This window comes from Desmodus rotundus, chromosome 13, assembly GCF_022682495.2.
Source record: "Desmodus rotundus isolate HL8 chromosome 13, HLdesRot8A.1, whole genome shotgun sequence".
Lineage (NCBI taxonomy): Eukaryota > Metazoa > Chordata > Mammalia > Chiroptera > Phyllostomidae > Desmodus > Desmodus rotundus.
The window spans coordinates 16,510,339-16,523,061 of record NC_071399.1 but is presented as its reverse complement, the minus strand read 5'-3'; the positions used below and the strand labels follow the sequence as shown (position 1 = coordinate 16,523,061).

Here is a 12,723-nt window from a genome sequence, read left to right as displayed (position 1 = left end):
CCATCTGCTGCTTTTAACGCAGCCCCGGGAGCGGTAGACCCAGATGTGAAACAGTCGTTTAGTCCTCTCCGACGCACATCATTATGACCTCATTATGCTCCACTGTTCATTTTCAGTCTTCTTTCCGGTCTCTATTCCTTAAGGACCTCCCCTCTAGGCCCTTTTCCTGTTCAGTGACTTGATCTCTTCCTGGATGAGTTTATCAATCCCATAAATTAAGTACCTGCAACCTGCTGGCTTTCTTGGGCTAGTATCTCAAGTTCTGTCTTCTTTGCTGAGCCTCATATCTGCTTATTCAATTGCCTACTGCCTCAAAGTCTCATCAAACCTACAAAGTCAAGAACGGAGCTTTCAATTTACCCCTGACCCTCTCTGCAACCAGCTGGTCCTTTGATCTCCGTCCCAGGAAAGGAATCCACCATTCATCCAGCCGCTCAAACCAGAAACTCAAGTCATTCTAGGCACTCTTCACCTCTCCATATGTGATTCAGCAGCAGGTTCTGCTGGTCCTTCCTCTGGTGTCTATCATCCTTCCACTTAGCATCATTTACTTTACCTCCTCTCTAATCACCATCCCCGCCCCCACTCCACCAAAGCTTGTAATTAAAATCATGCTTTAAAAACCAAATCCAGTTTGGTTTTTACTTCTTATTCCTTTTAAAACCCAAACTTCTTTCCATACCTTTGTCTGGTATCCGTCAACCCTTGCCTACTTCTCTCTTCTTTAATTTCATGTTCCTCTTCCACTTTCTCTAATCACACTTTCGTTCTCCAGGAAGCCAAATTAACTCTCCGCCCCAGACAGCTTTCACCTACGCTTTGTCCACCCCTCTTTGACCCTTTTAAGTCTCAGATGTCACGAACTCAGTGTATCAGCTCTTTCATTACAGCTGATGTCAGTGAAAGTGGGATTTGCTGGAATGGCCCTGGCTCATGGAAACATGTGGTTTGGGAAGAGAAAGTATAAAAGGTTAGGGGATGAGGAACCTTTGATCTCTCACGCTACTGTCAACCCATGGCAGTTGGTGCCAATACAGCATGGCTGTAAAAACAGTACAGCTGTGGAACAGCTCAATACCCAGGCCCTTCTTCAGCTAGGGATCTGTGCCCAGCAATGATCTGCTTGGTGATGGTCGGCTCTGCTCTGCCCCTTGCCAGTCTGTTCCTGGCTGCTGCAGCTAGGCAGCCTTCACTGGAAAGTGGGCCCTTGAAGCCATAGCGGAGCTGGCTTATATAGATAGTCTAGTCCCTGGTCGCTGATTGGTCAGAATAGAGCCTCTCTGATTGGTCAGAGCCATGAAGCTCTTGTTGGTTGGGGAAAGCCTCAGTCTAATTGGTTGAAATAGCACTCCTGGAAGTGCTTTATAAGAGGTGTCTCAGGCAGCCGAAACACAGACAGGCAGCCAGCTTAGCACAGAGGCAGGCAGGTTGGAGCCGTTTCTGCAAAGTGCAGCTTGCATGAAAGGCTCCTGTGCAGAAATGACTGCTAGGCTATGGTTTTGTTTTTGGGTATTTTGTTTTTTGTTTTTTTCCCCCGTTTCCCAGTTAGCAATCAAGAGCCCTTCTTAGTCCTCAGGGTTCCATATTACCTAGTCATCCATGACCTGCATCTGTGCTGTGATCAGTTACTAAAGGTGTAGGTTACCAATGGAATTTAGAGATGGGGATAAACACGACTTCGGAGGAGTTGGCTAACTGAATACATAAACATGTGCAAATAATAAGCATGCTATACACACAATCCCTTGGTTATTGCTATTTGTAATAGCTGAAATGAAAGAAAGCACTGAGTCAGATCTTGACATTAGACCAAGTTCAGATTTGGGTCTATATGAGCATTAGCTACTAGCCTCAAAGCTGCCCACAAAGGGAAAAAATTATGCCAGACCCACAGACAGTACCTCTAAGGCCTCTGGTTATCAACAAGGTAGTCAATGTGAGGGGCAGGGCTGACAGTTCCATGCTTCTGATCGGGGCTTGGACTTTCTGGTGCTCAGCCCCCATCTGGGAGCCCTCCAGGAGCCCACTCAGAGTTGCCTCTTTAGAACAGAACATGTTCCTAGTGCTCTTATCATTAGGAATTTACAAAGGTTTTAGGAGCCCTGTGTCAGGAACTGGGGACAGAAACCTGTGTGTGTGTGTGTGTATGTGTGTGTGTGTGTGTGTGTGTATATATATATATATATTTATATATATATATAAATAATTTGGTTTTTTCACATGATCTCACAGGATGGATTTAGAACATTCTGTTGTCCCCAACTGTATAAACACGTATTCATTTTCAAGAGATGTCTGTTTAATTAATAACCTGGAAGACTCCCATGGCATGTGTGTTAGCCAGTGTTCTCCAGAGAAGCGGACCCAATGGTGATAGAGAGAGACAGAGAGATGGGTAAATAGATAGGTATGGGTATAGATATACATATTGGGGCCAGCAAGTCTGAACTTTGTAGAATTAGACCCACAAGCTAGCAATTCAGGGAAAAAAAGTTAACGTTGCAGTCTTAAGTCCAAAATCTGCAGGTAGGAAACTCAGACAGCGTTTCTATGTTACAATCTTAGGCAGAATTGCTTCTTCTCTGGGAAACCTGTCTTTGCTCTTATGGCCTTCAACTGATCTGATGAGGCCCACCCACTGTTTTACTCAGTCTTCTGGTTTAAATGTGAATTTTAATATCGTTTGCCAAAAAAACTGGGCAGCATAGCCTAAACGAGTTGACACAAAATTAACCATCACAGCATGTTCATACAAAGGACCATTTTATCAACATTGGGTACAGTGTCTAGGGCCTATAAACTTTCAGGGACCTACAAAATGATTGGGACCTGGAAATAAAATGTACCAATTTCAAAATACAAAAAGAAAAGTGTAAGTAGGAATTAATGAACATTTAATTTAGTGACAAAAAGCATAACTTTTTCCCTAACAAATCAACTGCAATTCAGTTCTTCTGTACCCAGCAATTATATTTAATGGGGAAGGTGGTTGCATTTTAATATGTTTAATATGATGTGAGCTTACTGATTGCTTGGGAGCCCTCTCCTCCCCCTTAATTTTCTACTGTTTGTCCAGGTCTTTGCTCCATCTGTGACCTGGAATAAGCTACCCATCTGTTTGGAAACATCCTCCCAGAGCCGACTGAAAAGCATTTCCGATTCTCTTCCTCTTGAAAAATTCCCTATCTCTACCGACAATTGCTTCTTTATTTATCCACGACAGTGGACTCATGACATCTCTAGTTCTTTAACGAGAGTATTTGTTGCCATTTCTGTCTTCCTGGAAGACTGCGAGCTACTTGAGGGCAGGGGCCATGTCCTACTCAAGCTCGCATTTCTACTGTTCAGCACCGGTCTCCCACAAAAGACATGGTCCTTGCCCTTAAGATGCTTTTGTACCGGGTTATACTGCCCCCTCCCCCCCCCCCCCCCCGGCCCCCGTCCTTTATTTGAGGCTGCGTGCTCTTGCACGGGTCTTCAGAGATGAAAAGTGGCCAGTCATAGACAGTGCTGTAAGGTGCTGGGCTCAGTAGATGGACTCCACTAGCCAAGAGATGGCCTGTTATTCTTGTCTTGCCTTTAGGCATGTCTCCTGTATTTCTGCCTCACCCCAAAGAGAAGCTTCTCTTTAAGTGTTTCCTCTCCACACTTTTGCTTCCTTAAAAACTTTTGCTTCCTTAAAACCTTTTTAACTTCAACAAGTATTTACTTGGGTACGTAGTATGTGCCTGGCACTGTTCTATGTGCTGAGGATACAACAATAAAAATAAAATAAAATAAAAGGTCTTTCCTTGCAGAGCTCACATTTGTAGTGGGGGACAGGCAATGAGCTAACCGAGAAATAGGTTTATAAGGGGTGGCGACACAAACTTTGGGGAAAAAAAAGTAGCATAAGGAGGACAGTGGGGGCTGGGAGGAGGGATCCTCCTACTCTTTGAAAACCCACCTCCCTCCCTCATGTTCATGTTCTCATCCCCCTCCCCCCAGTCCACAACTAGGAAGTAAGATTTTTCTTTAACTTAGAGAAGAAAATATGACAGTCAGATGACTGGAAAGACAAATACTGTGGTACGTAAACTAAACAAAACCAGAACTTCTGAAAGCCATGTTTTTAGTACAGGTCATTATGAAGTAATATAACCCCAAATGTGTTTTGGTTTCTATAGTGCATTCGCTTTATCAGAAAGCTAACTTTTGTACTGCCATCGCCAGTGCTTTTGTTTGCCTTTGGCTCGCCTAGGCCTTGCCGACCCTTATAAAAAGACCAAAGAGAAGCTGGTTGAGGATTCTGCTACAGGAAGGCACAGTATCTTTTGTTCCGGTTCATAATGGCTTGGCCTCAGCTGTTTTTCCTCCATCCTGTCTCACTTTATCAAGGGGCTGCCTTTCCTTTTGCACTTCTGTTTAATTATCTCTGCAACATGGATTCATTTTCCATTCCTGCCAGGTAGGTTTGATAGCTAATTTTGTTCTTACGTCTGCGAATGCTAGCCGGTCAGAAAGCACAGATTGGAGTGCAGATGTGAAGATTAAATACACTGGTTGTTTTTAAGTTATTGCTGCCACCGATTATGATTACTTGATCATAGAAACCGGCATCGTGTCTGTACTGAGTCAGCCAAAGTTTGACAGGTTCACAGGAAATGGGAAAGTATGAAAAGAAATTGGGAGAGATGGATGTGGAGGTGGTACAAGAATGCCCTTGATGGACACATCTGTACACCAACCCTACACCAAATATGTTCTTGAACAACCCTAATTTCATGGGACTCTATCATTTTCAGTAAAGTTAAATTTTATTAAATATATAGACCTGTGATTTTAAAAATGCCTATGATTTTTTTTTTAGAGAAATGAAATAAGTCAAAACAAATTTTGTTAGATTAGCTGTATCTCATTCTGGGGTTCAAAAATTATTGTCACTAGAGAATTTATAACTTGATTGGAAGGATTTTCTTATAGCTAATAAACTCAATACATTAGAGACAGTTTCTATTTTTTTAAGATTTTATTTTTTAGAGAGAGTGTTACAGAGCAGAGGCAGGGGGTGGTTCCTTCACGATAAATTATTACAGAAAGGATTCCACCTTTCTATCTCTGGAGGTTCCTCCCCCACGCCCACCTGCTAGGTTCGAAATGCCCGCCGCCAGAGGAAAGACGTCTCTCAATGCCAGAGACTGGTGAAAAGGAAAGGGATTGTTTATTTAAAAGTTACACAGACTTAGAGTAATGGCTTAATGTCTTCAATAAGATACTAAAGTCCTCTAGAATACCCACAGATGCACAGTCCTTCCCTCTCCCTGTGCCCAGTCCGGGGTGCCGTGTCTCAGGAAAGGAAGTAGAAGTCCGTGATTCAGGCTCCCGGCACCATCAGCTGTGTGGCTGCTGCAATCTCCAGTTAATCCAAAGCCATGTGGCACCTTCTCATGGCCCACCAGCAAGAGTCCTTTCTCCCCTTTTCTATGGCTGCAAAGTCTCTCCTGCTGCCTAAGCCGCGTGGCAAGAAGAAGCACTCCAAAACCTCGTGGTCCTCTCTACTCTCCTTCAGAACCGCGTGGTCCTTTTCCCCACTTCAGAACCACATGGACCTCTATCTATCTACTTGCTTCAGAGCCTTGTGGTTCACTCCTTCCTTCAGAGCCGCATGGTCTCCTCCCCATTTACTTTGGAGCCGCGTGGTCTCCTCTTTCCTTCTCCCCCAAAACCTTGTGGTCCTCCCCATTTACTTTGGAGCCACGTGGTCTCCTCCTTCTCCCCCAAAACCTTGTGGTCCTCCCCATTTACTTCAGAGCCGCGTGGTCTCTTCTTTCTATGGCTGCCGGGCCTACGTTTAAATCCCAGTGCCCATCTTCCTTTGCAGCCCCATTTCCGACTCCTCCTACAGTCAGCTACACCTGCCAGCATCCCCGTATTCTTCCAGCTTTACTGGGCTGCCATAGTAAGTCTGGGCAGGTGTGGCCCCATGGCATGGAGCCAATCATCTCCAAGCTCTCACGCAGGCCCTGTAACCAGGGGGAGTTGCTTCCCAGTCCCACCTTGGGTGGAAGTCACTCCCATCTCCCTGGCTCAAAGCAGGGCCACAGCTATTTAACATATCCATGAAACCAGTTAAAGGTTATAGATATGTTAAATGACTGTGCCAGAGGTTAGCTGCAAAGCTCTTGCTACCCAAAACAGCTCTGAATGGCCCTGTTCCATGTGTCCCATCCCCCCTGGCTCAGGCCTGTGGGGGTGAGGACATCCTATATACATTTTTCTAATATTTCCTGGACACCCCGAGTCCTGGACCCCATTACAAATTCCTTCTTGGGGCCCTCCTCTTGGCTGCACCCTGCTTCAAGAGCACAAGGGATGAAGAAAGAGAGGGAGAGAAACATTGATGTGTGAGAGAAACTGGGGATCTGGCCTACAACCCAGGCATGTGCCCAGACTGGGACTCGAACCGGCAACCTTTTGGCTGGCACTCAGCCCGCTAAGCCCCAGCAGCCAGGGTATACAGTTTCTACTTTTAAAAAAGTTTAGTGAAATATCCTTTCGTTAAGTGAATATACATTGCTAAAGGACTACCTCTTTACCACTTATTTTAGAAATTAGGATTTCACATCCTAGGGGGTGTCTCTAAGTAAGATCTAGCTGTATCATAACTGGTTGATGGTTCCATCTTCATTTAGGAGATGGGGGAGGCAGTTGTGAAAAAAGCTTTCTGTTGAGAAAGAATCACAAACAATAAAGCAAAACAAGTGCAAGGTCAGGGCAAATTCCCATAGAATTCAGACTGCTGGCTTTGGAGTCAGACTGGTGGGTCCTGGTCCCTCACTTTATGAGTGTACTTGTTTGCGTGAATCAACTCTCCCAAGTTTATCTGTAAGTGGAAATAATAACACCTATCTTATGGGGTTATTCTAAAGATTAAATAAAAATATTTCCTATAAAAGGATTATTAGCACATTGCCTAGAATGAAATAGGCACTCAGAAAATTGTGCACCCTGCACTGTACATGTACAGTAGGCATTGAACATGAACTTGTACATGTACAGACAGTTCCCTGTTTACAGATCCCCAGGGCAGTTGCCTCTGGGTAGAGCATTGTCAGGCTTCCACGTCTGCTGCGTAAGGAGTCAGTGTTCCCCTGGTTTTCCGGTGGCAGGAATATGACGGCTTGGACGAGTGTTAACAGGGGTGGCTGTGGCGGGGAGTCAGCCCAGCACAGGCAGGGAGTCAGCCCAGCACAGGCTCAGAGAAGCACAGGAATGGCCCAGGGCCTGTGTAATAGGTTTCACACTGAAGCAACTGCCAGTCTCCCTCAAGAAAGAAGTTCTCACCAGGGCACGCACATCGCTGTGCCACGCTGCCACGGTGTATGCCCCATGACGTGGGGGAAACATAGTGCTCTTTGACTCTGTTTTCCTGTCCCCGACTAGTCAGTCCCTGTTTTGCACCTTTTCTGAACTCTTCATTCAGATTTATTAATTTGGCACCAATGAGAAACAAACGAGCCTCCTTACTGTGAAATCTCCCCGGCCTCTGAGGATCCTCGGGGCATCTACTGGCTTCGGAGGGAGGCCTGCTCCACAAAGCACTTCGTTGATGCGGGTATTTACAGCGTCAGAAGCCACTCACTCGTGGTATCTGTAAGTTGCAGCAGAGAGGACTAAGGACAGATGTAAAGACTTTCTAATTGAGTTTTCAAACACTTCTCAAAGGAAGGCTTTGAGTCTTTTTTTGTCCTCCCGGAAACGCAACCCTGTGAAAAGGGAAGAGATTCGTCTTTTATTTTTTGGACTTCAAATAATTTTCACTTTTCAATTACAGTTGACATACAACATTATATTAGTTTCAGGTGTACGACCCAGTGATTAGACATTAAATAACTCACTAAGTTAGAACCCCAATGAATCTAGTACCCATCTGACGACACCATCCGTGGTTATCACAAGACCACACTCCCTGTGCTGTACTTTACATCCCCGTGACTGTTCTGTAACTACCAGTTGCTACTTCTCGAGGAGATGATGTCTAGAGAGAATTCCTAGATCCTCGAAGCCGGACTGACATCACTTCCACACCACTAGATTTCGAAGAGGTTCCTAGTGGGAAACCTTCCGGACCTCTCACCCACGGGATTGTTAGGGGCAGGTGTCGTTCCTCCTTGAATGATGAACATCAAAAAGAGGTTCCCCGGGGACATTAAGGCAGGAATCAAGATTTGTTTCTTGAGGTAATTGTTAACAAATTGGCTCTGGCTCTTTCTCCTATGGTTTTTCCCTTCAGACGAACAAAAGGAAGATTTGGGGGTGATAACAGACTTTGTTAGGTGTTCTGTGAAGCCTGCTTCCATCCGGCTCCCCAGAGTGACATCTGAAGTGACTCCAGTGTCGCACTGCTCTAAGTCAGCCTCACGGGTTGTGCTTTTTCTTTCAGGCACCTCTTCCTCCTGGCTGGAGGAGGCGTCCTGGCCTGGGCTGCCATGGGTTCCTTTGCTGTGCTTGTCTTCATCCCCACTCTGTGCTCCGGGGTTCTGATCTGCTCCCTCGGCCCGCAGGACGTCCACAGGTGCACGTTCTCCTTTCAGATGAGCTGGCAGACGCTGTGTCACCTGGGTCTGCACTACACTGAGTATTACCTGCAGGAACCTCCTTCCGCAAGGTAAAGCAGTCCATCCATTTGGTTGTACTGAGTCGCCCCAGGGTTTGTTTGTGCCGTGGTGAGAACTGGGAATTGAATTTGAATGTGAATTCTTCCACATTTGAGCAGCGTGACCTAGAGCGAGTCATTTAACCTCTCCTGGCCTCAGTTTCTTTTTCTGAAAAAATAGTCTGCGTGCTTGTGGGGATGGGAGTATAACAATATCTATCTTGCAAGATTCTGATGTTAGAGATAGTGAATTAAATGTAATTATATGGCTGCTAACTACCACATGTTACCTACAAAGCACAGCCTGGCACTTAACTGTAATTATCATTGTGCCAGAGAAGGGGGTTGACCCAGGAGTCGCAGGGCCCACAGGCAAGAGGCTTGCCTGGCGGTGATGTAGCAGTTTGTTAACCTTGTGTGGGTGGTTTAAACACACAGCCAGCAGCCTGCCTTCCCCTTTAGCAGGACAGGGAAGGTACAAATCCACTGTAAACCTTTGCTGCCTTCCCATGGCACCTGCTGGGCAAGAAAGAGTTGTACTGTCACCGAGACTCGGCCATTCTGTCCTCCCAGAAGGAAGGACACCACGCAGTCTAGGAAAGAAAAGTCGGGCCCTAATGACAGCCTAGAGAAGTGTTTTCATGAATCAGTGGCATCACCAAGATTGGGGGAAACGTGTCTCTGTGATCTTGAGGCCTATGTTTCAGGCTCCCTCTGTCATCACAATTGAAATGGGTCCACGGTCACTCAGAGAAGTGGGGCTTGACCTGTCGAGGTGGCTCACCTCTCTGACTCCAGCCTGCCACTGATTCACTCACTTTGCCATCCCTACCAAACCTAGGATCCTTTGCTTCTATTTCACCAAAGCTTCAGGGTTTGCTTCTTTCAAGAAAAGGCAAAGTGGCAGGTGGATCAGGGAGGGGAGTACTGATGGGAATGTGATGGATTAGGGTTTCAGGAGGAGGAACAAGTTGAGCAGGATCTGGCTGGATAGGAGGAAGACTGAGCCAGAGCTGAAAGGGGAAGATGTACTAGTTTGCTCTGCCATAACAAAGTACCACAGCCCAGGTGGCTTAACCAACAGAAATTTATTTCCTCTGGAGGCTGGAAGTCCACGGCCATGGTGTGGGTAGGTTCAGCTTCTTCTGAGGCATCTCTCCTTGGCTCGTAGATGGCCATCTTCTTCCTGTGTCTTCACATGGTCTTCCCCCAATATCTATCTGTGTCCTGATCTCCTCTTCTTATAAGGACACCAGTTGTATTGGATTAGGGCCCATCCTAGTGACCTCATTTTAATTTACTTACCTCTTTAATACCCTATCTCCAAATAGTCACATGCTGAAGTACTGGGTGTTAGGACTTCAACATACGAATTTGTAGGGGACACATTCAGCCCTTAACAGAAGGTGAGTGAGCAGGGTTTGGTGGCATTTGGAGGCTACTTTGCATGCTGTTAGGATAAGTCAAATGAAAAGGTCAGTTGTCCTTAAATCCCCAGACGCACAGTTAGGAACAGCCGTGACTGGGAAACATGCTCTTTTCTCTCCAGAGGAGAGCACCCCTAATTGCAGAGTATGTCACTGTAATTTTCATTTTCTCCTCAATAATTTTGCCTGCGGGACCTTCTCTACTTTGATGGTGAGGCAAGGACAGTCAGGTGATCGGTTAAGAACCCCCCACATTGCTAAGGACTCAGCGCACACCCTGGCCCTCTGGCCTGATTCACTGCCCTCGGCACGAATCCCTGACGAAAGTCAAGGACTGGTTCGTTTTTAAAATCTTCAACTTCCTATCATCTCTTCACTACTAAGCTTTTGTTTCTTCTATGGCAAATTTCTCCCAGGTCCCTGACCCTAATCTTTGTAAGGTAAGCCCATTAGAAATATCATTATCAATATTTCCCCACAATATTCTTTGTCATTCTTTTGTTCGCCTCTCTGACTTCCCAATTTATCTTTTGATCCTGCCTGGGGTCACCTGTGGTTCTGAGTTAACCCAAGAGTCTTTGTGGGGGCATTCCTGGCCGTGAGATGGGTCTTAGTTGTTCAGAACCTCCCATTTGCTGTGAGGGCATGTGTGAGGGGCTGGAATGGGATAAAATGAATATGGAATGTTTTTTACATTAAAAAATAAATCTCTTTCAGGTTCTGCATCACTCTTTCTTCCCTCATGCTCTTGACCCAGAGGGTCACATCCCTCTCTCTGGACATTTGTGAGGGGAAAGTGAAGGCAGCGTCAGGAGGCACCGGGAGCAGGAGCTCTTGGTCCGAGCATCTGTGCAAGGCGCTGCCCTATTTCAGCTACTTGCTCTTTTTTCCTGCTCTCCTAGGAGGTCCTCTGTGTTCTTTCCAGAGATTTCAGACTCGTGTTCAGGGGGCCAGCTCTTTGTGTCCCAGGCACTCTTTTGGGGCTCTGACCTGGAGGGGTCTGCAGATTCTGGGACTAGAGTGCCTAAGGGAGGTCATGAGGGGAGTGGTCAGTGCGGGAGGGGGACTGGCCGACTGCCACAGGCTCCAGTGTGTCTATGTCATGTGGGCCACAGCGGGGCTCTTCAAATTCACCTACTACTCCCACTGGCTCCTGGATGACTCCCTCCTCCATGCGGCAGGCTTTGCATCTACGTTTGGTGAGAGCCCTGGCGAGGAGGGATGCATGCCTGATGCGGACATTTGGACACTGGAAACAACCCACAGGATATCCCTGTTTACGAGAAAGTGGAACCGAAGCACAGCTCGGTGGCTCCGACGCCTCATATTCCAGCAAGGCAGGGCCTGGCCGCTGTTGCAGACCTTCGCCTTCTCTGCCTGGTGGCACGGCCTCCACCCGGGCCAGGTGTTTGGTTTCCTTTGCTGGGCTGTGATGGTGGAAGCTGACTACCTGGTTCACACCTTCGCCAACGTGTTTGTCAGATCCTGGCCGATGCGTCTGCTCTACAGAACTCTGACCTGGGCCCACACCCAGCTCATCATTGCCTATATAATGCTGGCGGTGGAGGTCAGGAGTCTCTCCTCTCTCTGGTTGCTGTGTAATTCTTACAACAGTGTCTTTCCCATGGTCTACTGTGTTTTGCTTTTTCTATTAGCAAAGAGAAAGCGTAAGTTCGACTGACCTCTTTCCCCAGCCTTCACCTTATACATCCATGCAACAGAATTTAGAAAGTGCTAGATGGTGTGTTGATGATGCAAATATTTGAAACTTTCCTTAATAAAAGCTTTTAAAACAGTATTGGACGAATGTACCAGATGTCTTGCCATGGAAATTTGTGTGTCTACTTTGACAAGCTATTATACTGGTACTGAGGGTCTACAAGAGAAAAAGACATGATTTTTTCCCCTTAGGGTTTACACTGTTGGTGTGGAAGCAAAGTTAAAGTAAAGCAATACCTACAACCTAAGGTTCTTTGAACACACAGACACCCACAAATTGAGTGTCCGACTGGCCCGCCTGATCCTGGAATGTGAGTTTAGGAAGACAACGAAGCAATTCCTAAATCACGTTATACTGGTTTGTTACATGAACTAGAATTCTTGTTCTGGCCCAGGCAGGTTAGTATTTTGACAAATCATGCTTATCTTCGACAAATGCAAGGAAGGGGTCAGCAGTCTCTGTCCTATAGGCAGCAGCCCTGGACAGGCGAATTGGACTCTGTGGGCTAAGTAAGTACTAGAGCTAAGCAACCCATAGGAACAGCCCCCAGTGGGCGTCTACCTCCTGGCCCCTGGCCTTCCACCTTTTATCAGTCAAATTACTCTGAAGGAACCCATATAGCCCCTCAGCAGCCCTCAACCAGTTGTTTGAAAGTACTGTGTGAGGTTCTGGTGACTAAGAAATCCCTGAAAACGGGAGAAGCCATGGTAACTGAAAAGCTCAGAATGCTGGCAAAGTGTCATTAGAAAATATTTAAGAGAAAGCCACAAAATTTGCCTTCCTAAGAGGGCCAAAGAACTGTAGATACCATTCGTGTCCTAAATGGCATTCCCTAGTAAACGTTCCATGAAAACTTCAGGTCATCTCTTGACCTATCATCTTAGAGAAGCCAGGGTCACAGGGCAGCTCCGTCCCCTGACGCACAGGCAGCCACTCACCTA

General features: G+C 46.4%; 1 protein-coding gene across 1 annotated transcript; it reads left to right on the top strand.

The window, feature by feature from the left end:
• Window positions 1-4,141: 4,141 nt before the first annotated feature.
• MBOAT4 (membrane bound ghrelin O-acyltransferase MBOAT4) lies at window positions 4,142-11,853 on the top strand. The gene is made up of 3 exons (XM_024562610.3): window positions 4,142-4,447; window positions 8,423-8,647; window positions 10,780-11,853. Exons 1-3 carry the CDS (start codon window positions 4,329-4,331, stop codon window positions 11,741-11,743), a joined length of 1,308 nt encoding a protein of 435 aa, XP_024418378.2. The 5' UTR covers window positions 4,142-4,328; the 3' UTR covers window positions 11,744-11,853.
• Window positions 11,854-12,723: the final 870 nt, after the last annotated feature.